The following is a 25,963-nucleotide window of genomic DNA, read 5'->3' on the forward strand; positions in this document are numbered from 1 at the left end:
AAGTGCTTTTACGAGTCAAAACACTGTAAAAATTATATTCTTTATGAGTACTTTTGCCTACTCATCCAGGTAAAATATAAAAAAATGTGCTCCGAAACGTACGGGTCAATGTTTTTTAAAGCCTTATTTTGTCTGTTATCATGTGTTTTGATGGGCATGTTTTGTTTGCGTCCTAAACAAAGTAGAGTATTGTAGTATAACAGAAAGCCCCTCTGCTCTACTGTGCCTTTGTCTGTCTGATCCCTCGGATGTCACTGTGCCTCATGATCATATGACCATCACTGTTGTATGGTACATCCTAATTTCTGTGATGTAATAATCATCTCCCTCTTTCTTATTTTTTTTGTCTCCTTTTCCCACTATTTTCCTGTCTTTTATTTGTCTGTATCTATATTTTGTATTCTAGTGGTCCACACAAGAGGTGGTACCCTTTCTCTTTGTCTATATGCAAATTATCCATGTGTGTTTTTCCTGGTATTGCAAATGCAAACAAGCTTTCTGCTCTAATTTGTTTACATCAGCAATGTGGCTTTTTTTTCCAAGTTCATCATTTTATTTTTGGGGTCTGCGAGAATAAAATTGCATGATTTAAAGTAAAAAAAAACAAAAAAACATTACTTTTCTCTTACTGTACGTTGCTGCTTTTCACCCTCTGTCTGAAATGCTCTGTTTTAGTTCTCTTGCCTTTAAAGCCCACTTTTCTGAAATACCCAGTCTGCTCTGATTGGTCAGCTGGCCCAGTCTCTTGTGATTGGGTTCCAGTTCCCAAGGCAACTGTAAACAGTATTATAGATGGTAACTATGGCTTGAGTATTAGAAGTCCATACAATGTATTCTGCCCTTGCCATGAATAAAAAACAGCGTCTCCTCAACATAGTAAAATCAGTTGGTTCTTTTAGAGTGGCCAAAAGAAGCCAGTAGGTGGGAATTATGCAAATGTATAAAATGAAAGTCATGGAAATTAATGGCAGGACTACAAACAGGTGTTTTTTGTTGGAGAAATTATAAATATGCCCTTTAAATATCTTTATGCAGTTTGTGCCCTATATACTGTATGTTTGATAAGGACTTAAACATGGGACTTCAGTCTCCAGAAGCCTAATGTTATAAACAGTGATGGTTTTTGGATATCCCAGAACCTCTGCATCTGTCTGTCTGTCTCTTGGCTGCTGAGTCAAATGGCTCAAACTAGACAATGCTGTGCAAATGCTGTGTGGAATGTGCACATGTATTGATATCAATGTGTGTAGGGTGGATTCAGGCCACTTTTTGACATTGAGATGGCCAGTTTTACCTGAATTCACCCTACAAACTGGATATTTCCTCATCCGATCAGTTCTAGATCAGCATATGTGCTGTACTTATTATCCTCCACAGTGTGCCAAATGTCAATGTAACTCTCAAACCCTCTCTGTTTCCTGTTTCTTTCTACACAGCATGTAAAAGACATCATTCTGCAGTCCAACCCTCTTCTGGAGGCCTTTGGGAATGCTAAGACAGTGAGGAACAACAATTCCAGTCGATTTGTAAGCAGCATTCCTTCTCCCATAGATTTATTTTATTGAAGAGAGCAGACAGCAGATGTCTTGATGTCTTGGGGTGTATCTTGTGCTCAGGATAAATTTGAGAGGAACACAGTTGCACTAGAATCAACAAAAACAGGGTGATCATCCAGTTTAAATACAGAAAGAAAGAAAGAAAGAACAATTTTGCCACTGAAATAAGAACATTTGATAAATATGATGTTATCGTAAGGCTTTAACCTAAACGTGGCAAGTACTGCCCTTAAAAATACTCACAGGCCAAAGCAGTCATTACAAACTATGTTTTATACGCCACATTTACTTGCAGTTCTGCTACATTTATGCCCACACATGTCTTGTTCTTGGGACTGGTGTAGTTTTGTTTTAAAGAAGAATGAATTAGAAGTAATACTAATGGATTATGTAGTGGATAGGAGTGTTTTGTAGATGTAAAATCATTTTGATGAGTTCAGGGGCTGGTAATGTCATTACAGTTTTAAATCTGGGCATGTCTGGTAACCGTGGACAGCACAGCACACATAAATGGATAGAGAGAGACGCATAAATGATAGTGAAGTGTGTGTGTGTGTGTGTGTGTGTGTGTGTGTGTGTGTGTGTGTGTGTGTGTGTGTGTGTGTGTGTGTGTGTGTGTGTGTGTGTGTGTGTGTGTGTGTGTGGCACCCATTTCCTTTTTTTCTGTTCTGGGCATATGCACATCCACCTGCAGAATATCACGTCTGTGCCTTTTTAACATTCATTTTCACCGACAGGGGAAATACTTTGAGATTCAGTTCAGTTCCGGCGGGGAGCCAGATGGTGGGAAAATCTCCAACTTTCTTTTGGAAAAATCACGCGTGGTGATGAGGAATCCTGGAGAGAGGAGCTTCCACATCTTCTACCAGGTGAGAATGAGGACATGAGGTGGGCTTCTTCCCTCAGAAAATGTCACTGTGAACGTCAGTAGCAAAAGTACACAATGTTATGAGGAAAAATTGAATGAATAACCACAGTAAAATCCAGGAAAGGGAAGATGGAGCCATTTGGCTCTGAAAAGCAGGTCACGTTGTTTTGAGTTTACCACTTGAGCTCTTTGGAAGAGGGATATACTGTCTGACCTCCTCTTAATGAGGTCTCCTCGCTGCTGTTTCTTCTTCACAAGTTTGGAGAGTTTGACTGTTTCTTATGGTTGAGTTATTTAGGACTTTTTGTATTTTGGTGTTTCTTCAACTATGGACACTTTTGGCTCGGTAGGCTTTTAGAAAATAAATTCTCTTACACTTTTCACACTCACTAGGTTTTTTTTTTTTTTTGCTAACATTGTCCAGGAGAATTCCTACTTTTTTCCGCCCCAGAGTGTCAAAAATTCCCAACACAGTGTCATTTCCTCCACATCTAAAACTTTGTATTGTGTTTAATGGCTTTCTGTAGTGAAAATGACAGTGGTGACGCTTTTGGAATAAAATGGCTGACTCCTTTGTCTTGCTGTCACAAGATACACAACATTAAATAATATTTCACACTAACGTTCAAAAGTTTGGAGTTGGTAAGAATTTTTTTTTAATGTTTTTGAAAGAAGTGCTCACCAAGGCTGCATTTATTTGATAAAAAAATAACATTTCTTATTATTATCATAAAAAAAAACTGTTGTGCTTCTTAATATCTTTGTGGAAACTTAATATTTTTTCAGGATTCTTTGATGAACTGAAAAGTTCATTTATTTGAAATTGAAAACTTTTGTTACAATTTTGATAAATGCAGTGCACCCTTGCTGAATAAAAGTTTTAATTTCTTAAATTTTTTTTAAAAAAAACCTTTCTGAACTCAAACTTCTGATTGATAGTATATATGAATTGACAAAATTTAAACTTGATAGGAAATGATACATAAAAACAATATTCTTCTCACAACTGTTATTTAAATTGTTTAGGGCTGTGCAACAATTAATCGCATCCAAAATAAAAAGTTTGTTTACATAATATATGTTTTTGTACTGTGTATAATTTTTTTGTATATATAAATACACACAAACTTTTATTTTGGATGCGCTTCGATTAATCATTGCACAGCCCTCTTTTTTCTTCTTTTTTTTTTCTTTCTTTTCTTATATTTCATCTCAGGCAAGCTCTTCACTGACACTGTTGTTTCCTTAAAAACTATTAGATAGCAAAAAGCTTACAAAATGTTACAAAAAAGTTTTAATGTGACCTTCAAGTAACAAAAAACTGAAAAAAAGTTGAAAACTCTTGGTTTTAATAAAATCCTTAGGACAAAAAATTTCTGACAAAAAAAAGTTGAAGAAACATACTTTAATGAAAACTCTGAAATGAATTTTATGTAATAAAATATATCATTTCTCTTCACAGCTAATAGAGGGAGCAGGTGGAGACCAGAAAAGCAGTCTAGGTATCACAAACCTGGATTACTATACTTACCTCAACCAGTCAGGTTCCTATAAAGTTGACGATATTAACGACAAGCATGATTTCCAGGAAACCTTGGTAAGTATGATTTAGGCAGCTTGCTATTTTGAGATAGGCTCTTCTGTCCTTGGAGTCTTATTTAGCTGTGAAGATTTTACCTGTTCAAATATGACAACTATTTTCCATATCCCTCTCCCCTCTTTTCATATTCCCTCTCCTCTCTCCTCTCTCTGTCTGACCCCAGCATGCCATGGACGTGATTGGTATCTCAGGGATGGACCGTAACCTGGTACTGCAAATTGTGGCTGGAATTCTTCACCTTGGGAACATCAACTTTAGGGAAGCAGGGAATTACGCTGCTGTAGAAAATGATGAGTGTACGTACACTAGTTTTGCGTCGTCCCTTGTTTTTGGTGTCCCCGTTTGAACTATGTACTGCTGATTTTTTTTTCTACATTAGCTCATGCCAAACTGTCTTGCCACACCAAATTAGCGCTCTGTTTATGCGCTCTTGGTATCTGCATATTACATCACACAATAAAAGTACACACAGTGAAACTCGGAACGTTCAGCCCACCCCTCTATTTCCTCTCTCTCTCTCTCTCTCTCTCTTTTTCTCTCTCTCTCTCTTTCTCTCTCTCTCTCTCTCTCCCCTTCCCTCTAGTGTGTCCAAGCTCTCAGGTGGAGCAATGCATTTGAATGACAGAGGCTGTTTGCTGTGGCATAAAGCCATGCTGTGCTGGGAGCAGACCAAGTTAATCTGTGCCTTTTCCTGTTCCCAGCCCCCCAACCCCTCTTCCTGTCTGCCGCCAGCGGCTTTCACACATTTAGTGTTGGTTGGCCAATGTAAAAAGCACACACGGCACAACTGCTCAGCTGCCTGCTTATGACAAAACCGTATGCGAACAGTTATAGATAACATCTTCAGATCCATAGATTTTTATGAAGGTCTTTGATTGACATCATGGTAGCTTTGAGAACCGTGGACAGTCCCAGATCTTTTTATAATTGCGTTGTTTTGGGAGGTCAGTTTTGTGCGCTCTGTTCTACCACACCCGTACATCTGAATAATGAGCCATACTTAAGCAGTATGACGGACTGTATCACTATCAGGGCTGAATGAGGGAAGTTTCTTTTTTAAGGAGGTGAGTCAGTGATGAGGTGGGGTTGCTCAGAAATGGAGTGAGGCTCAGGACTGGTGTCTCACCCGTGCCTCTCCTCAGAAGAAATCTATTGTTGTGACTACACAGAAAGAAATGATCATGAGTCATTTTTATGACATACCCCTTTTTGTTACTTTTTTTAAAAGCAAAGTAATGTTATGTTGTGTTGTTATATTTCAACAGTTTGGGGTCAGTAAGATTTCGGTTTTTTTAAATAAAATGAATGCTTTTTACTCAGCAACGGTGCATTAAACTCAGCAAAAATTACAGTAAAGACATTTATAAATGTTTATAAAATTATATTTCAAATAAATGCTGTTCTTTTGAACTTTTCTATTAAACAATAAATCCTGAGAAAACTGTATGACAGTTTCCACAAAAATATTAAGCAGCACAACTGTTTTCAACATTGATAATAACGAGAAATGTTTTTAGCACCAAATCAGCATTTTGGAAGGATCATGTGACACTAAAGCTGAGAATTCGGCTTTGCCATCAAAGGAATTTATGACCATAAAAACATTACAATATCTTACTGACCCCAAACTTTTGACCAGTAGTGTATATTATATATTTAGAAACACTCATGTATGCCTTACTGTGCAAATATATATAATTAAATATATATAACTCTAACTCTACCAAACTGTTCTCTCTCCTTCTTGTAGTTTTGGCATTTCCTGCCTTCCTGTTGGGCATTGATCAGAATCGTCTTAAAGAAAAACTCACCAGCCGTAAGATGGATGGCAAGTGGGGGGGCAAGTCAGAGTCCATAGACGTAACGCTGAATGTGGAGCAGGCGTGTTTCACACGCGATGCCCTCTCCAAAGCTCTGCATTCTCGTGTTTTTGACTACCTGGTTGAGGTACAGGCAATATGCACCTACATCCCTTTTAAAAACAGAAGTTACAGAAGAAATAAGCACTGAATGGGTTCCTGTTTTTCTTTAGTCAATCAATAAAGCCATGGTTAAGGACCATCAAGAGCTGAACATTGGAGTATTGGATATATATGGCTTTGAGATTTTTCAGGTTGGTGTTTTTAAATATTTTTTCTAGTCAATATTTGAATTTGGAGCTATCCAGTCTACATAATGAGATAAGATGAATGAGATGTCTGATTTTTAATTGTCTGGATTGGTTCCCCTCTCTTTTTGTAAACAGATAACATATTAATGAGCTTGACTAATCTGATAATCTCTTGGTTTAGCATCTGGTATTGAGACCATTAAGATAACTACTTGTGTTGCCTTCATAAGAAGGATAAAGCTAGATAACAGGGCTTTCAACCCTTTTAATTTGATCCTGTGCTGCTCCAATTCCAGTTAACCATTAAAATGCAGAATTCTTAAGCAGCAACTGTGTATTTTGAAGTGCTATTGATAATAATAATGTTGAATCATTGTTTGTGATATTTACATCTTATTTGTTTTCATTTGACTACTGGTATTATTTTTGGTTCATAGTTATCTATCTGTCTTTTGTGTTTTCATTTGCTCTTTTAGAAAAATGGATTTGAGCAGTTCTGCATCAACTTTGTGAATGAAAAGCTGCAGCAGATTTTCATTGAGCTGACTCTAAAAGCTGAGCAGGTAACACTTCATTAGTCCCATGTGCTTTTATTGTTGTTGCGATGTGGATCTTGAATAAGACTCTTGTCATTTTAAGTCACACCTTTCCCTTAACCTTGTTCTGGCCGCACAGGAAGTACTTCTGCTCCACCCTAGTATAGGATCATTTTCATCATTTTTCTTTTCTTTTCTGTCTTTTTCCTCTCTTCAGGAGGAGTATGTACAGGAAGGAATCCGATGGACTCCCATAGAGTACTTCAACAATAAGATCGTCTGTGACCTCATTGAGAGTAAAATAGTAAGTTTCGCCAACTGTGTAATTCAAGCATCCATCTATTTCAAAAGCTGGATAGTATCTGCCCTTGCCAAGTGCAGTTAAATCAATAAAACTAACATTAACACACTAAGAAGTTCTCTTCCCATGACTGTTTGTCTAATGGCCTCAAACTGGTTGATATGCCTCCAAATTCAATTTGCTCCACTCACAGAGAGACTAGACACAAAGAGCCATGAAATTCACAACTAGGGAGAACCTCTGTATGACAGCATGTGAGAAAGTGCTTCTCTGTGTCACTGCTAAAAGCTAATGCTTGTCTGTGAGAAATTTACAAGCTGTTTTCCCTTTGTTGGACTCTGTGTGGATAAAGAGATGTCTGAATTTTCTGACAGGTGTGTTTTCACTAAAGATTAATGTATGATAATAGTTTTGATTAAGCTTGAAAGGTCTGTGAATGTGGACTCAAACCGTTTCAGAGACTTTAGGCATGAATGTTTGTAAATTTAAATCTTTGTGTACTATAGTATGGGGGTAAAAGTTAACATCCTGCAATGCAACATGCTATACATGATCTAAAACTATACTACTACTACTACTACTATTTAACTATATACTACTACTGCTGCTGCTGCTACTACTACTAACAAAATATTTTATTTGTATACCACAAATGCAGATCAAGATGCATTGATATTTTGGCTCTGGTTGCTTGTTATCAAGGCTGCATAAGAATCAACAAGAGCCAAAATAAAACCCTAACAAAAAGAGAAAATTAAAAATTAAATAAAAGGACCAATAGGAGCCTAATAGGATGTCTCAAAATGATTATGAATGCATTTTACAGTATAAATGTCATTTTCATTTGTTTGTGTCCTTTCCCAGAATCCTCCAGGCATCATGAGTATACTGGACGATGTGTGTGCTACTATGCATGCGAAGGGTGAAGGCGCAGATCAGACGATGCTTCAGAAGCTCAGAATGCAGATCAACAACCACGAGCACTTTAACAGCTGGAACCAGGGCTTTATCATCCACCATTACGCTGGCAAGGTATTTATACCTCTCTCTGTCTCAAACATCTCTTTATCCCTCTTGTAGTGTTGTTAAATGTTTTACTTTCTACTTCTACTCTTTTGCCTTTGTTTCTAAATTGCATTGTCTCTTGCTGTTTCTTTCCTTCCATCTCTCTCTTAGTTTCTTGTATACTCTTTGTTGGCTTGAGGTAGTTCAGTATGTGTGGTACCTTCCACATACCCTGTGTTCAATGAGGCGTGCTCTGAGCGGAGGCCCGCCCACATCCTGCACCATTAGATTTATAATAAGTACATTCAACAGTCAATGGAAATTCCATGATAAAAAAAATAATTTTATATATATATACAGGGTTTCCGCGGGGTCTTAAAAAGTCTTAAAAAGTCTAAAATTCTGAACTTTAAATTTAAGGCCTTAAAAAGTCTTAAAAACGGCCAGATTTTCATCCTAGGTCTTAAATTGAATTTAGTGAGGTCTAAAAAACCACAAAGGCTGAAATATGAGATTTATCTTTGTATAAAACCTTTTTTGTCAAAACTTTATTTGAACTTGTACAAATGTTCAAATTCATCTCTTTTAAGATAAACACATGACCAATTAACAAAGCTCCATCTGTAAACAATTAAGCTCATTTCTACTATGTATTCACAATGAGTTTGGGTTGCTATGGAGCCTGACTGATTGTTGTAACAGTTTGATGCTGTTTGATGACGACGTGTTGATTATGTGTTTTAGATGATCTTGTTAACCTACAGTGGGATCTTTATTGATTGTTGTAACTATCATAATTTGTAACTGTTTATGATGTGATGCTAATCTTATACTCCTAATGAGCTTAATTGTTTACAGATGGAGCTTAGTATATAACATGTTGCAAGACACTCTTTTAAAATCTGGCCATAATTTTTAATGGCATTTTAATGTTTACGTAAACAAAAAGTGCATATTGATGCTAATACATTTTTTATTTGCTGTTTTTCGACATAAAACTTGTTGAATTGACTTCATTCTGTAGTATTAGTACTTTTTGAACAGGATTCTGTGATAACCGTGATAATTTTGGTCACTTTAATCATCTCATCATTTCCTCTCTAGTTATGATCAACTATGATCAACTAAAATCAACAATAATTGTGTTTTACTGTATAATATGCAAAAGTACAATTTTCTATTAAAAAAATATCTACCTCTCCCTCTCTCTCACACACACACATCAGATAATCCTAGATAGATAGATAGAAAGATAGATAGATAGATACTCTAATGATCCTGAGGTAACTATCTATCTAACTTGGATAATGCGTCGTGTAGGTCTTAAATTTAATTCTTTATGGTCTTAAAATGTCTTAAAAAGGTCTTAAATTTGACTTACTGAAACCTGCAGAAACCCTGTATATATATATATATATATATATATATATATATATATATATATATATACTGAACAAAATTATAAACGCAACACTTTTGTTTTTGCCCCCATTTTTCATGAGCTGAACTCTGACTTTTTCTATACACAAAAGGCCTATTTCTCTCAAATATTGTTCACAAATCTGTCTAAATCTGTGTTAGTGAGCACTTCTCGGCAAAGGAGAAGTGCTCACTAACACAGATTTAGACAATATTTGAGAGAAATAGGCCTTTTGTGTACATAGAAGTTCAGAAGAGTTCAGTTCATAAAAAATGGGGGCAAAAACAAAAGTGTTGTGTTTATAATTTTGTTCAGTGTGTGTGTGTGTGTGTAATATATATAAATATTGTACCCTGTTGTATATGCAAAGACTAAGTCATTGATAGGTTGAACTGACTTTGATCTGAACATTTATTGGCTCAATGTGGCTGAAATGTTTTTTTGATTTTCTAACCCTGTTCAGAACACACAACTGATTTAATGCTGTTATTTGTCCCCCCCAGGTGTCTTATGATGCAGAGGGTTTCTGTGAGAGAAACAGGGATGTGCTGTTCACTGACCTGATTGAGTTAATGCAGAGCAGTGAGATGTAAGTGTTAATCCGCCATCATAACAACAGCCAGTCTCGAATCATTCAACAGCTGCTTGTAACAGACTCTCAGAGAGACCTCAGTCACTGTGAGCACTTGAACATCTTAATATATGTAAATCATGGATATAATCAGGCCAGCTGAAGGCTGAGGGCCTATAAAAGAAGTGTGCAGGAGATTAGCATTGTTTCTGAGTTCAAAAGGCCCTTCTATCTCTCAAGGGAGTTGGACTGTAGAGCGTGCCCATCACTCTTATGTGCTCCTGGGCCTCTTTTGTGCTTCAGAAGCCATCTGTGCAAAACCGTCTCCTCCAGCAGCCCTTTGTGAGGCTTTCTGGGGGTCCGCTTTTAGACAGCATTCAGACATGTGCTGTCATGCATATATACACACCACACACACATGCAGAGTTTGCAGAGGAACTTCCTTTGCACCAGCCAGCAGGTCTTATGCACAAAACAGAAGAAAGAGAAATCTTAGTTGTCAAGTCAGTGACGAAGCAGGGCTTCCTGTCCATCTGCGCAGACGTGGTCCTGCAGCTCCACCCCCATTGAGAGGTTAGAGCAAAGCAAGAAAAGCTGTTACCATCATATAACTATGTGGGTTTTCTGGTATTAGAAATAATGTGCTCGGATTTTAGAAGAGAAAAGTGCTTTAAAAATGCTGTTCTCTTCATTACTAACGTCACCATTATCTCTGACTAGGTTCAGTACAGTTCATTTGAACTCTATCGACTACATTTGTGCCATGCTTGGTTGACTGATAATAATTTCTCGTTATATAATCTCTTTCTTAATCCCTTAGCTAAAGTTTGTTTATTATAATGTGCTTTCAATGGAAGTTTGAGGGGCAGGACATTGCACTGGAATAGATGTTAAAATACATAGTATAGCAACAAGACTTAAACATTGTTTTTATAGCCTTTTCATTTTATAGCCTATAACTTTCACATAATACACACAAGAATGCCAGAAATGGATTGTTTGCAATAAGAAAAATCCACCCACAGGTATAAAAAGGATAATTTAGGGCCCACTCACACAGAATATGTTTTTGTGTTTAAAACGCAAGATTTCTTCCTTTAACTTGAGTGCCACATTTTACAAAGCTGTGTCATGCGCAAGATGCTGCTAAAGACACAAACATTTGCAATTGTCAAACATGTCCATCTAGTGCATGTTTACATAAAAAAATTAATAATAATAATAAATATAGCTGCAAGCAGCAATTAAAGGGCCAAGCACATAAAAGGCCAGATGAGTAATGGAAGCATGGCTGGGAGCATTAAACCAACTGCAACAATGAGTAATTAAAGGCATTTTTAGATTATTTTAGGCAAAATGGCTGAAAAATCATAAATACAATCACTTTTAATATGATTTAATTGCTTATCACTTTTGACCAATAGGTGACGCTGTTACCAAATTATATCATATGGAATGCAATCGAATCATCTTGAACCAAGAAATCAAGAAAACTGAATTTTGTCTCTAGCCATTTTATGGTTCAAAAGTTATTAACATAAACGTAAGTGAAATTTTGGACAGTTAGTGGCGCTATAGTGATTGAGTTAGCGACTCCAAAATTGCTGTGGTTATTGTTCAGACTCTTTTCTATCAGTGTGCCAAATTTCACAACTTTTTACCATACGGTTCTATTTGCTGCCATAAACTTCCATGGCGAAAGAAGAAGAAGAAAACTACTGGATACAATAAGCCTGTTAGTAAAATGAGATGCCTTAGTAGATGATTTTTTGTTTTACTACCAGCTGGCTTCTGGTACAGAATCTGTCCAGAGAGCACAACTGTGCTAAACAAGGAATTTTCTGAAATACTAATAGGGTTTTGTGAATATTGAAATCCAATAAAAACAAAGCATTTAGTTCTACAAGCTCAGATGTTCCTCATGCCAGAGTTTAGTATCTCTTAAACATATTTGATTAAATTGTTCTGGTTTAAGTTCTCTTTGGAAATTATGTTACAATACATTTTTAAATGTAACATTTTTAGAGGTAACATAGAGATCAGTTTTTATCTAAAGCAAACTTTAAAAACATCATATAGGTTTTTTTTTTTTATTATTGCTTTTTTATAGTGGAACTAGTTATTTGCCATGAAAATAGCCAAAGAATCTGGCATGTCATTAAAACACCAACCAACCAATCTATAAGCTTTGTAAAAGGCTTATTCAGGAGGCAGTGAGACTAAAGGATAGTGAACACCAGAGATTAAAAACCACAAGTATTCAAACTCTTACCCTGTCCCAGTGATGATGAACTCCAAAACAATGTGCACTGTGGCCTGCAGGAATTCAAGTGACCCTGGTCTGCAGCGGAGAGACATGATTCAAACCATTCCTGTCTGTTACAGTCTGTATTTCTTTATCCTGTATTCACCTTTCAAATCATTCCTATCTGGTTTAATTCTTTTCGTTAGACCTTTCATCCGTGCCCTGTTCTCAGAAAACCTCAATGCTGAGAAAAAAGGCAGACCCACTACTGCAGGGAGTAAAATCAAGGTGAGTTGAGTCTATTCTGCAGGCTCTTTGCAGGTTCTCTGTTTCACCTCATATAACTAAACAATTTTTCACACTTTCTGGTTGCCTGACTGTCTGTGTAGATTAAGTGGTTTGCAGGTTTAATGGTGTTTTCTTGTAAGCTGCTTTTTACATCCTTTCTGTTTCTTTCTAATGGCAGAAACAAGCCAATGATCTGGTGAGCACCCTGATGAAGTGTACACCTCACTACATCCGCTGTATCAAACCCAATGAGACCAAGAAGCCCAAAGACTGGGAGGAGAGCAGGTAAGAGATTATGGTGAAGTTGAATTCACGTTCATTCAAAAGTCTCTTAAAGAGATACTCCACTTTTTTTGGAAATAGGCTCATTTTACAACTCCCCCAGAGTTAAACAGTTCAGTTTTACCGTTTTCGAATCCATTCAGCCGATCTCCGGGTCTGGCGGTACCACTTTTAGCATAGCTTAGCATAGATCATTGAATCGGACAGGACCATTTGCATCTCTCTCAAAAAAATGACCAAAGAGTTTCGATATTTTTCCTATTTAAAACTTGACTCTTCTGTAGTTACATCGTGTACTAAGACCAACGGAAAATGTAAAGTTGCGATTTTCTAGGCTGATATGGCTAGGAACTATACTCTCATTCCTGCGTAATAATCAAGAAACTTTGCTGCCGTACCATGAGTCCAGCAGGCGTAATGATATGACGCAGCGCCTGAAAATAGGTCTAATAGGTTAGACAAACTTAGTCCCGGTCACGTTGGAAGTTACCAAGCTTGGGACTATTTTCAGGCGCTGCGTCATATCATTACGACGTAACTGATAATCATAATTATGCCTATTTAATGAGGCATCTGAGTTTGTTTGTGTTTTCACAAGTCACAGCAGTTCTGCAGAAAAATCACAGAGAAACTTTCTCAAGGAAAGCATATCAGCAAATTAAATTTCTGAAATCCAGTTAAGTTATAAGTTTTTTCTTTATTTTAATTCAACACTATCATTCAAAGATTTGTGGTTGGTCTGTTTTTATAAAGTCTCTGCCTTGATGCACCAAGAAAAAAAACTGTAATAATGTAAAATGTTATTACAATATAAAACTGTTTTCTATTTTAATATAGATCAAGACTGAATTTTCAGCATCATTAGTCCAGTCTTCAGTGTCACATGATCCTTCACAAATCATTCTAATATCCTGATTTACTGCTCAAGAAACATTTCTTATTATCAGTTTTGATATTTATTTGATATTTAAAACGAAATCTTTTTTAACATTGTAAATGTTGCTTTTGATCAATTTAATGCATCCTTGCTGAATAAAGGTATTAAAAATCTTACTGACCCCAAACTTTAAACTGTAGTGTAAAATGGGAAACTAAGTAGCAACATGGATTCAGATTTTATTTCTCAGCATGGTTGTTCTTTGTCCCGACAGTTCTTTCATCTTTTTTTGTTTGCTTTTCTTGGCTTTTTCGTCTTTCGCCATAGTTTTTTTTTTTTTTTTGGAACGAAATGTGGAATGAAATGTTCTGATCCAGCGTGTTGGATTGTTCAGGCTCTAATGGTCTTCCTGTTATGAGAGTTTGTGAGCATTGTTCATGTTGGACACAATGGGCAGTATAATTAGCACTCACACTTCATTCTCAGGATGTGTATCAATGAGATTTGCAATTATTCAGTCATTTATTTAGGAAAGGCTGAAATGCCTTTTTGTCTATGAAATTGTAAAAAACTGAGATGAATTTCTGTAAAGGGGCTTTTTGACTGTTGCTGTAAATATTAACCTTCCTTCCTCTCCATCTCTCTCTCTCTCTCTCTCTCTCTAGAGTGAAGCACCAGGTCGAATATCTGGGTCTGAAAGAGAATATTAGAGTAAGGCGTGCCGGCTATGCTTACAGACGAGTCTTCCGCAAGTTCTTGAACCGGTAAAGACTGATTTCAAAGTCATCTTTAAAGCCTGACCGGGATCTCTTCATAGAACTTCATGGAATGAGAACATATCTGGTGTTACAATTTTGAGATCCAATGACAAGACACCATATTTTCACAAGAATTTCACAAAGAGAAGGAAGAGAGATCTTTAAGTTGGTAGTTTGTCATAGTACTTTTATGTTGACGAATTTTAGTTCCTCTTCTGTTATGGGCCGGTAGTTGGACAGTTTCCTCTCATTGTGTTGGTTTAAGGGTCTAATATGATCAATTACTTCACATGCTTCATTTGGTTATTAACTTTTTACATAAAGTAAAACCCTGAATCATCTTTTGATGTGTTAATATTTTTGGACTCCACCTTTCAAGTGTTTATCTTGCACACACAGACTGCCTACAGTACTATATTTACACAGCGCTCCACTTCAGAAGACAACTGAGCATTCTGTACTTTTATATGAATGAAAAATATGTAGTTTAATAAAATATGATTTTATTCTCAAAATGATGAAACCTTCCTCATCTTCTCTCTCTGTTTCTGTGTCTCAGGTACGCTATTCTGACGAAGGAGTCGTGGCCAACATGGCGGGGGGATGAGAAGCAGGGTGTGCTGCATCTCCTGCGCTCCGTGAACATGGACCAAGACCAGTATCAGCTCGGACATACCAAGATCTTCATCAAAGCCCCTGAATCGGTAAGTTACATTTTTCAGCAACAGGATATGATATCATGCCCCAGGGAGTCTGTTTTTAATCAATACAAAGTTATCCTAAAAAATTGTAATACATTTAAAATGTCAAAATGCATGTCTACTCCACTTTGAAAAGTCAGTATTTCACATTTTGGTCCTCTTGTCAGTCAAACGTCTTTTTCACTACAACAAGACTTCACGTGACAGAGTTGGTGGGAGAGGAACCTTCTGCACACTTGTTTGCACTCTGACTCTCCCACATTCACATACAAATGAATGAAAGTGAATGGAACACAAAGTCTAATTTGGCCATAAGTTTGACAGTGAAAAAAAACCAAACCTCTTTTTTGCTTGAACAGTGTGCTTGTACCATCTTTCTTTAAAATACACTACCGTTCAAAGGTTTGTGGTCGGAACACTTGGTAAATGCATTTTTTTTATATTTCATTATAACGCAATGACGCTGATTCATTTTTAAATGTTCCTTCAGTATCCTTATACTTTTGGATTGCTCTACAATATGCACACTTCAGAAAAATACATCAGACATCAGCAATACTTGACACAAGCCTCCCTATCAGCAGCCTGTTGAACATCATTTTTTTACTTTGGTCAAGATTTAACATTTGAGTTGTGCTGTAATGGCAGAAGAGAGGCGAAGTGTAAGAGTCAGCCTTTGTCTGGCAGACATCAGCTCAGCTCAGAGTGGGTTGATGAATAGTGGGCAGTCAGTAGGGAAGGAGGAGGGACACTGGGCTGGTCCCACGTCAGCACCGTTAGGTCAACATTGCTCTGGATCTGATACACACAGTGCTGTGGTAAAGCTGCTTCTGTTATGTCCAAGACAGCTTTGCTTTTTCCACTACTTTTTTTTTCAGCATGCTTATGAAAGCACTGCTTGTGGATGTGCTGTGATCTCACTGTTGACATTTAGATGTACACACGTATACATAGAGACACAGTATAAGGCTCTGTGGCTCGGCATGAATGCACCAGATTATCCAGAGATGTGTGACTTTAGCGTGTATGTGTTAAAACGTGGCCTTTTCTGTGTAAAATGTGTGTGTTTGTGTAATATAAAATTTGAACCCAGATTTGAACTGCACTGCCTCTCAAAACAAAACTCTTTCTGAGATAAGGCGCTGATACTAAGTAATTAGTTCATGACTACAGGAATTTGTTTAGTGAGAGAGAGTGTGTGAGTGTGTAGTAGTAGTAGTCGCTCTTTAATCCTACTGAGAGCTGATTAAGTCTTACAGTGTTTGCATGAGACATCCAAACAGTGTGATTTAATTTCACAAACACTGTTAAGAAATGTCCAGGTCATATTTTACCACAAAATTAAAAGGGGGAACATTTTAAACAAATACAATTAAGATCCAGATATCTTAAGGTTTCTATATTATGATAATTTTTTTACGTCAGTTAAGCATATTTTGACCATCCTTCACTTGTCAGCATATGTAATGCAAAAAGAATCTCAATCTCAGCACTGCAACAAAAATATTATACATTATTGAAATAGTGAAATATATTTGTACATACATTATCATTCAAAAGTTTGGGGTCAGTAAAAAAAATTTTTTTGTGCGTTTTTGAAAGAAGTTTTTTTTTTATTTAAAATACATTAAATATTGAGAAATATAATTTTTTTTTAAGAAATACTTAAAAATAACTGTTTTTATTTTCATATATTTTAAAATGTAATTCATTCCTATGATGGCAAAGCTGATTTTTTTAATCTTTTTCATTCTTCAGTCTACAGTCTGTAGAGTGTCCCATGATTCTAATCCGTGAATTAGAATGATTTCTAAAAAAAAAATTAAGAAATTGCTGAAAACAGTTGCTGTTGGTGTAATCTTGTTTTACTGCTTGATGTAATCTTGGCTTAATGAAAGTAATACTTTTTCAAAAATAAATAAAAATCACTTATGCATTGCACTTATTTAATGTTTTATTTTTATTTATGTTTTTCATTTATTTGAACAAAACAAAATAAGAATCTGCCATTTATCAGTTAATGGCAATAACATGAAAATAATGATCAATGGGAGGTTTGTGTCTGTTTGTTTGTTTGTTTGTGTGTGACATGGAAGGCAAAGAGGGATTGTGTACTTGCGTCTAATATGTCATCCTGTGCCAGCCGTGTGTGTGTGTGTGTGTGTGTGTGAGGCAGTGTCAGGCCTCTGTGATAATGATAGGATCTGCTGTTTAGTCTACAGTGCGGCAGAGCTGTGACAGTGTGTTCTGAGATACAGGAAGCACAGTGGAGCTACACAGTGCTCAGATATTATATATTTATATTATGGGATGACCGCAAAACACTTGGACACAGCTGCTTACTGAAAAAGAGAAATAGAAAATCTGAAATAGAAAAAGAGAAGTTGCTGCATGACAGACAGGACAGACTGAACCCACCATGTGTCATAATGGGCCTTGTTTTTCCAAGACTGTTTAATAAGCTCCAGTGACAAGTGACCTTTAGTGTAATGGACATGTTTATGCAGCTCTATTTACTAATGCTATTTGCACTATTAGATGTTAAGTCGGTAACAGCGTGGATTTAGTATATCTTTTTTTTTTGTGACTGATTTAAATGGATATCTTGTGAGTTTGTGAGTATTTTTGATTTGATTCATGTAAACAACCTGCATTATATTCTATTTACAGCTCTTCCTGCTGGAGGAGACGAGAGATCGCAAATTCGACGGTTATGCCAGAACCATTCAGACGGCCTGGAGGAAATTTTGCGCACGCAAGAAATACGTTCAAATGAGGGAGGAGGGTGAGTTTAACCTTCAGACAAATAGTTGGAATAAGGCTGAAGTGCTAGACGTCATGTACAAGCACCTGCGTACAAAGACATTATAAGAAAAGGGAAATCAATGTTGTTTTACATGGCAGAATGTGTCACAGTTTGGGTTTTTCCCTGTTTATCTTTGGAGTCTGACCTCAACTGCTGCTTTCAGCTGAATTATTGTTATTATGTTGAAAAGTAATAATACACACACAAAGAAAACAAAAAAACCTCACACCCTGTCTGAGTGTCCATGTTTGGGTGTTTCTTCAGCTATAGGCTCTTTTGGACCGTTTTAGTATTAAAATTCGACTAAAACACGTTTTCCACTCTCACTGGTATTTAGTTGAGCTATTAACAGTGTCCAGTATGGACATACGCTATCGTTCAAAAGTTTGTTGTTAGTAAGAGTTTTTGAAAGAAATCAATACTTTTGTTCAGGAAGGATGCATTAAATTGAAGTGGCAGGAAAGACTTTTATAACGTTACAAAATATTTCTATTTCAAATAAATGCCGTTCTTTTGAGTTGTATATTCATAAAAGAATCCTGAATAAAATGTATCAAGGTTTGCACAAAATATAACAACTGTTTTCATCATTGATAATAATAAGAAATGTTTCTTGAGCAGCAAAATCAGCATATTAGAATGATTTGTGAAGGATCATGTGACACTGAAGACTGAAGACACAGTAATGATGCTGAAAATTCAGCTTTGCAATCACAGGAATAAATTACATTTTAAAATAGATTACAGTAGGTTACAGTCATTCTAATATTTCACAATCTTATTGTTTTTACTATATTTTAATCAAATAAATGCTGCCTTGACGAGCATAAAATACTTCTTCCAAAAACATTAAAAAAATCTTTGCAAACCCAAAGTTTTGAACGGTAGTGTACATGAAACCAAGCAGAATTCTGTAAAAAAAAATCCCATCTTTTTTTTTTGTAACAAATTTTAAAATATTTTGCAATAAAATGGCTTACTCCTTTTTCCTGCTAATTTTATAGCCTGCATTTTTATAAATCCTACATACACACAATTAAATATTTTCAGAGTTTTTGTATAATTTGACAAAATTACAGCTTGATTGTAAAGGATACTCAAAAATTCTGTTCACATACAAAATTTACTTTAATTGGTCCTGTTTTCTGTACACATCACATCTCTCTTATTTAATCTCATCTCATCTTTTGGACATGGCGGGACATGGCACAAGAACTAAAGCTCTTTGAGAATAACATTGAAGATGTATTCTATCTTCTTCCAGCCTCTGATCTGCTGCTGAACAGGAAGGAGAGAAGAAGGCACAGCTTGAACAGGAACTTTGTTGGTGATTACCTGGGTATGGATGACCGGCCTGAGCTCAGGCAGTTTGTGGGCAAGAGGGAGAAGATTGATTTTGCAGACAAAGTCAATAAATTTGACAGGCGGTTTAAGGTGAGCATACCAAAATTAGCACACAGATGTGCCTGAGTATCAGTGACTATTTTTAGCACATGACATGTAGCATTTATATGCATGTATGGGTGTTTTTATCTGTTCAGAGCATCAAGAGAGACCTGATCCTCACCCCTAGATCAGTCTACCTGATTGGAAGAGAAAAGGTGAAGCAGGGGCCAGAGAAAGGGCTTGTGAAAGAGGTCCTGAAGCGCAAAGTTGACGTAGAGAAGATTATGGCTGTTTCTTTCAGGTACGTCACCACACAAGCTCAAGTCAGTTTAATTAATGTAATGGCAAGCTACAACCAACCTTAGCACTCGAGGTGATCTGACACACACACAATTTTTTTAAATTGTATTCAGCCACAAGGAGCCAAAAGAGCTGCAGCTTCCCTCCCATGTGTAAAACAGCCTGTATTTTCGAGCCCTGAATGCAGTCCCATAATGCCTTGTATAACCATCTGCTGAATTATAGGCGTAGAGACATCAAAGGTCCAGTTTAGATGTTAGAGCCTTCGTCTGCCCTGTGTTACTTAACACGTTTAATCGAGAGTGTCTGGATATACAAAGCTTCAGTCTTTTAAAAAACATTTATAGTTTTTTTTTAAGTGGTCCCTGGAAATGATTAAAAACATTCAGAACTCTCTCAAAGAAACCTAAAGATCTTACAAATAAGGTCCAAGGAAGCGGTACCAGCACCCCACAACCTTGCATACTTTGCTTTTGTGAGTGGGGGGTTGTCAATAATGTGAACCAGGTGTTGCTGGGAAGGGAGAGTATACCTTGTAAAAAACTCATTAGAAAAGACTTAAGTTTATTGGGTGAAGCAGGGCATCTCTGCATGTGTCCCAGACACGAAAACTCCCAACAGCCCCCGTATCACTTGCGTTTTTTGTGACCTGACAACTTTTGTGTCTTTGGAAATTCCTAAAAGTGCCTCAACACGTGTTACCTGAACTGAAAGGCTGTGCTCATGTTGAATGATCGAACAAATGTGGATATTTCAGGTCTTGAAAAGACATTTGTCTCTCCTACAGCACAATGCAGGATGACTTCATGATCCTGCACGAGGACGAGTATGACAGTCTGCTGGAGTGTGTATTCAAGACTGAGTTCATCAGTTTACTGGCACGCAGATACGAAGAGAGAACGCAAAAGAAACTACCTCTCAAATTTAGCACCACGTAGGTTGAAATATCTTTCACATGGCACAGCAAAGGCATGACTTTTTAATGAATACAAATTAAACAGAATAATACATATAAGATGATTTTTTTTAGGATCTGTATTTAAGTGTCAATATACTGTTTTAATTTTGAACAGTATGTCTGTTGTTTTTATAATTTATTTTATAATTTAATTTAATTTATTTGATCAACATTTGTTAAAATTTGGGGTCAGTAAGATTTGTTTTTATGTTTCTGAAAAAAGCCTCTTACCAAGACTATTATTATTTGATCAAAAATACTGTAAAAACATTAATAATGTGAAATATTATTACAATTTAAAAAAAAAAAAAATATTTTTTAAATGTAATTTATTCCTGTGATAGCAAAGCTGATTTAATTTTTTTCCAGAAATCATTCTAATATGATGATTTGGCGCTCAAGAAACATTTCTTATTATTATTATCAATGTTTTTGTGAAACATTTTATACTTTTTTTTTGTGATTCTTTGATGAATAGAAAGTTCAAAAGAACAGCATTTGTTTGAAACAGAAATCTTTTGCAACATTATAGAATCACTTTTGTCTTTTTTACAGTTTTTTGTCACTTTAATGCAATTTAATGCATCTTTGCTGAATAAAAGTAATAATTTCTTGCAAAATATCTTACTGTCCTCAAACTTTTGAATGGTAATGTACATACCTAACAAATTTATTTTTGTGAAATTATTTGTTATTATGTTTCAGTTGTCTTTATATTTTATTATATTGTTATATTTTCAAATAATTTTTTTTTTTTATATATATATAAATGGCATTTGCTTTTTAGGATCTAATGCATGCAATGACATTCAAGCTTTTTATCCAGTGTTGTTTTGCGGCCACTGTATGTTAATCATTGACTGTGATTTGGACCTGCAGGCTGGAAATGAAATTAAAGAAAGATGGATGGGGACCCTGGAATGCTGGAGGATCCAGACAGGTGCAGTTCATCCAAGGTCAAGGGGACGTAGCTGTGCTGCGACCCTCAAACAAAATGCTGCAGGTCAGCATTGGACCGGGTTTGTCCAAAAACTCACGTGAGTGATGACTCGTATTGTGTTTTATTCACAATGTCATTTAATATTATTTAATATAATGTTATTTGTTATCCATGCAAGATCTCATACACACAAATTCAACCCTCATTCAGGTCCTACTAAGCAGGGCGTCACTCAAAGCCGCCCCAACACGTCCAGGACACACCACCACACCCCAACACGAGTCGCACCTGGCCCTCCAGGTACGTTTTCCCATTCAACTAGTACTATTATCAAATATCCTAATCTTCCATTTGTTATAGTCAGTATGCATGCGTGTTTCTCAGCAGTTGCTCACCAAAATGGAGGGCTGAAGAATGCAAATCACACTGCCAATCAGAGGAACTCGCAACATCACAGCAATCAGAAGCCGACATCAGGAAACACGGCCCGTCCATTCCTGCCTACTAATGTCAGTCAGCTCAAGGACAGAGGCAGCAGCAGACAGGCACCCCAGCAACCCAACATGGATTTCCTCAAAGTGCCAGACCAAGGGGCTGCAGGGTGAGAGGACACAGAACACACATTTACAAAATATATGGCTAACAACTATCTGAGTACTGAAGATGGTTAACATTTGTCTAATTGCTAGATGCATAACTGAAGCTCATCTACCAGACATTATCCATGCAAACAAAATCGTGAGCTATGTTTGAATGTAACATGCATGTATCTCTTTACCGTAGCAGAAATCATCAACCATCTGGCAATGGAGGAATGTGAGTCTGAGCATGTGTGTAGTTTCTGTTAGGTGGCAGTGGTTGTGGTTCATTTGACTAGTGATAGATCAACACCAGAGATGCCCAACTTCAAATCCACCCTTGCATTCTTTCTCATTCTTTTTTTGGATTTCTGGTTCCTTACATTTAACTATCACATTTTATAGATTAAAATTTGATTTACAGTATTGTTCAAAAGTTTGGAATTGGTAAGACTTCGGTAATAAGTCATTTATGTAAACCCAAGGCTGCCTTTATTTGAATAAAAATGCAGTACAAATAGTAATATTGTGAAATATTACTACACCTTTCTGTTTTAATATGTTTTAAAAAGTATTTAATTCCTGCAATGCAAAGCTGAAGCTTCAGTGTCACATGAGCCTTCACAAATCATTCTAATATGCTGGTTTGGTGCTCAAGAAACATTTCTAATTATTATTAATGCTGAAATATGTTTTTTTTTTAAATTGTTGGAAATCTTGAGAAAAGACAGCATATTTGAAATAGAATTTCTTACTCTTTACTGTAACTTTTGATCAATTTAATGCATCCTTTCTGAATACAATTATTAATTTGTTGTTTAAAAGTATTAAGGCCAATTCACACCACACAAAGAAATGCCAACAAACAAGTTTGCCATTGGATTTAGAATTTTATGAAAATAACTGTCATGTTCACACTGCCCGTACAGACACCGACAAACACTGATTGAACATGTTCAGTGGGGGTGAAAACAAACTCCGACCAACACTGATCCGACAAAACCCAACAAACATGTTTGTTGGCATTTGTCTGTGCGGTGTGAATTGTCCTTTAAATCTGACAGACTCCAAACTTTTGTACAATAGTGTGTTACCGAATGAAGATCAGATTGTGAATAGCTAGTCATATGAAAGAGGATTTTCTTTCTTCTTTAACTTCAGCAAGGTTAAGGACTCTGGATTGGGCATTTTCTAACATTTTCTCGGTTGTAGTCATGATGAGGGTCGACTCAGACACATCATGAAGACTGAAGGGCTAACAAATGGCCCTTCATTGCAACAACTGAAAAAAATATATATATTCTGAGGTGGAGGATCAACTGAATGAAGTCTATTTGGGAAATGTAGACTAGTTCAGACTGACAGTGCCACAATGGATAAATGTGAATCTGTCGCCACCTAGTTGGGAACACATGAACTAACACCACAAAATCAGACAGCTAACCCTCTCACAGCAGCTATCTGGTACTTCAAGATCCTAGTTGACTTCACACTTACCTTCACTTGTAGAAGCATGTTCCCGTGGTTGCTGCAATGTTAGAAACGTCACCTTGCAATTCCATCAGTTAATATCCTCTGTGCTTTTTTCCAAGGGCCCACAGACAGTCCACCAACAGGCCCTCTCCAGGAGGTGGTCGGCCCAAACCGGCCCCCAAGCCGAAGCCCCAAGTGCCTCAATGTAAAGCCCTTTATGCATACGACGCCCAAGACACAGATGAGCTCAGTTTCAATGCAGATGACATCATTGACATCATTAAGGAAGGTGAGAGCGTGCAAAATGAAATATGAAAATGATATTCTTAATGTTTCGTGAATCCAGTCCCTGTTTGTAAAGTTTTCATGAATATTGCTGCCATTTTACATATAGGGCCTATCTGAATCTTTTTAAAAGATACGTTGTGGGTCTTGTTTTTTTAGTGGCAGAATGTGGTAATTCTGATATGCATTATTTGTTTGTCTAGATGCCTCTGGATGGTGGACAGGGAGACTGAGAGGTAAACAAGGTCTTTTCCCAAACAACTACGTGACCAAGATCTAACCTCATCTGCTGTTGATGAGGCGACCAGAACCTCAGCAGACTTGTTCGAAGAAGGACAAGGACAAAGAAATGAGGGAAAATGGAGATAATGAAGGAACGAGCGAGGTGTGCTGTGGCTGAACTCCTCATAAGCTTTGCGTTGTGTTGCCACAGACATTTGAGGCCATGCGGGCAGACGCCGACCGGACATGAAAGTTTTCTCCAGGGCGCTGAATACTGAGCACTCCCTGTGAGCACTGATCAAAACTATTTATTGTATTTATATTACAGCATTCTACAGTTTATTTCTGATATGGTTTGTTCATCTTTCATTGATTTTTAAGGTGATCTTAATTCACTTAGCGATGAAGTAGCCATTTTATGTGGGAACAGGCTTTTTTTATTTTGCTTTTGAAATGGATAGATTTTATATGTAAATTAAGGGGCTTGGCTTTAGAGTCACCTGCTGTTTGTGATTTATGTTTTTTTTTTTTCAATCTCTTGAAGTCATGTCCGAATCAATGGTTTTAGTGGGAAATGTTTTGCTGCTAAGGAACGTTTTACCATGTTATTGCCTTTCATATTGTAGTTAAGAGAAACCCAAATGTTTAAACTGCACTACAGCTCTTGAAAACCATGGATTGTACTATGCTTTTGATGTTACGTTCATAATCTTATAACAATGCTGAATGTATCATTGTACAAAAGATTCCAACAGTTTAAATTTAAACTGCAGTGGTATTTCCATGCATTATTTGGAAAACCCATACTCACCACATATGTTACTGTATAGATACGAAGCACTTTATGAGTACAATATCATTGAAATGTACTGGTCAGGTCATCGACACCATTCGTCAAGGTGCTAGTCAGTGAAGAGATGAATCGGGGCTGGATCTACAAAAATTCTTAAAGGATAGTTTGCCCAAAAATAAAAATTCTCTCATCTTTTCAAGTTTCAACCTTCAGGTTGTTCCAAACCTGTATTTATATTTTTTTTCTGCTGAACACAAAATATGTTTTGAAGAATGTCGGTAACCAGTTTATGGGCCCCATTGACTTCCATAGTATATTTTTCCATACTATGGAAGTCAATTTCTCAAGATAAATTCTTAGATGTTTGTAAGAATGTACCCAAGATCAGTTCCCATATATTTTACTGAGAACATCTTAGTTTTTTTCTTAAGAATAAAGTGACAGATATTGGTGTTTGGTGTCTGATTGTGTACTATCCTACTGATGATGTTACCTTTTCTAATATAACAAACACATTGGTAAATCTTTTTTACATTAAATACTAAGATAATTGGTTTAGACAAATCATTAGACATGTTACTTCCATCAGGAACTTTATTTCGGGAACACGCATCAAAATAAACATCTTAATTTGGGGCATTTGTAGGATACCCTAACTTTATTTACATTGACAAACATTTAAGGACAAGTTGTGTTTAAAAGTATTTGGGAGATACACAATCTAAAACTTTTACAAAATGGCAAAAAAAAAAAATGTTTCAGGAATATGAAAATATGTAGATAGTCTCTAAGATTGGAATGTAAAATGGAAGCAAATATTTCATTTAACCAATTTAGCAAGAGGCATAATTGATGTAAAAAATGCCCACTGGATCAAAGACAATAGGTTTCAATCACTAACTGCATAACCACAAATTTGCAGGACACCTGCATCTAAACATTTTTACAAGCAAATGTACTTTTGTACTAAGATTAAATGGAACAACTGAAAACACTCTGCAGCTTAGTGTCATAGATAAACACTTCACCTTGAATATTTCAAGGCACAAATTTGTGAAATAGAATTGTTCATAAATAAGGGATATCGCACATGTGCAATATCCC

General features: G+C 36.4%; 1 protein-coding gene across 5 annotated transcripts in view; it reads left to right on the top strand.

Moving 5' to 3' along the window:
* Positions 1–25,312, top strand: part of myo1ea (myosin IEa) — a 61,038-nt gene extending 35,726 nt beyond the window's left edge. For 2 of the 5 annotated variants that reach the window (XM_082156030.1, XM_082156034.1), the window contains 24 exons: positions 1,437–1,526; positions 2,294–2,425; positions 3,887–4,021; positions 4,188–4,320; positions 5,775–5,971; positions 6,057–6,137; positions 6,611–6,697; positions 6,888–6,974; positions 7,836–8,003; positions 9,900–9,985; positions 12,419–12,500; positions 12,679–12,785; positions 14,325–14,423; positions 14,977–15,121; positions 17,789–17,903; positions 19,189–19,358; positions 19,466–19,611; positions 20,398–20,544; positions 21,448–21,605; positions 21,719–21,808; positions 21,893–22,109; positions 22,292–22,324; positions 23,679–23,848; positions 24,048–25,312. In XM_082156030.1, coding sequence (XP_082012156.1) covers positions 1,437–1,526; positions 2,294–2,425; positions 3,887–4,021; positions 4,188–4,320; positions 5,775–5,971; positions 6,057–6,137; positions 6,611–6,697; positions 6,888–6,974; positions 7,836–8,003; positions 9,900–9,985; positions 12,419–12,500; positions 12,679–12,785; positions 14,325–14,423; positions 14,977–15,121; positions 17,789–17,903; positions 19,189–19,358; positions 19,466–19,611; positions 20,398–20,544; positions 21,448–21,605; positions 21,719–21,808; positions 21,893–22,109; positions 22,292–22,324; positions 23,679–23,848; positions 24,048–24,124 — 2,952 coding nt within the window. In that variant the 3' untranslated portion in view covers positions 24,125–25,312. The remainder of the gene's footprint in view (positions 1–1,436; positions 1,527–2,293; positions 2,426–3,886; positions 4,022–4,187; positions 4,321–5,774; positions 5,972–6,056; positions 6,138–6,610; positions 6,698–6,887; positions 6,975–7,835; positions 8,004–9,899; positions 9,986–12,418; positions 12,501–12,678; positions 12,786–14,324; positions 14,424–14,976; positions 15,122–17,788; positions 17,904–19,188; positions 19,359–19,465; positions 19,612–20,397; positions 20,545–21,447; positions 21,606–21,718; positions 21,809–21,892; positions 22,110–22,291; positions 22,325–23,678; positions 23,849–24,047) is intronic. The other 3 variants (XM_082156032.1, XM_082156031.1, XM_082156033.1) reach the window with 3 other exon arrangements.
* The last annotated feature ends 651 nt before the right edge of the window (positions 25,313–25,963 follow it).

This window comes from Leuciscus leuciscus (genome assembly GCF_965113295.1).
Source record: "Leuciscus leuciscus genome assembly, chromosome: 2".
Lineage (NCBI taxonomy): Eukaryota > Metazoa > Chordata > Actinopteri > Cypriniformes > Leuciscidae > Leuciscus > Leuciscus leuciscus.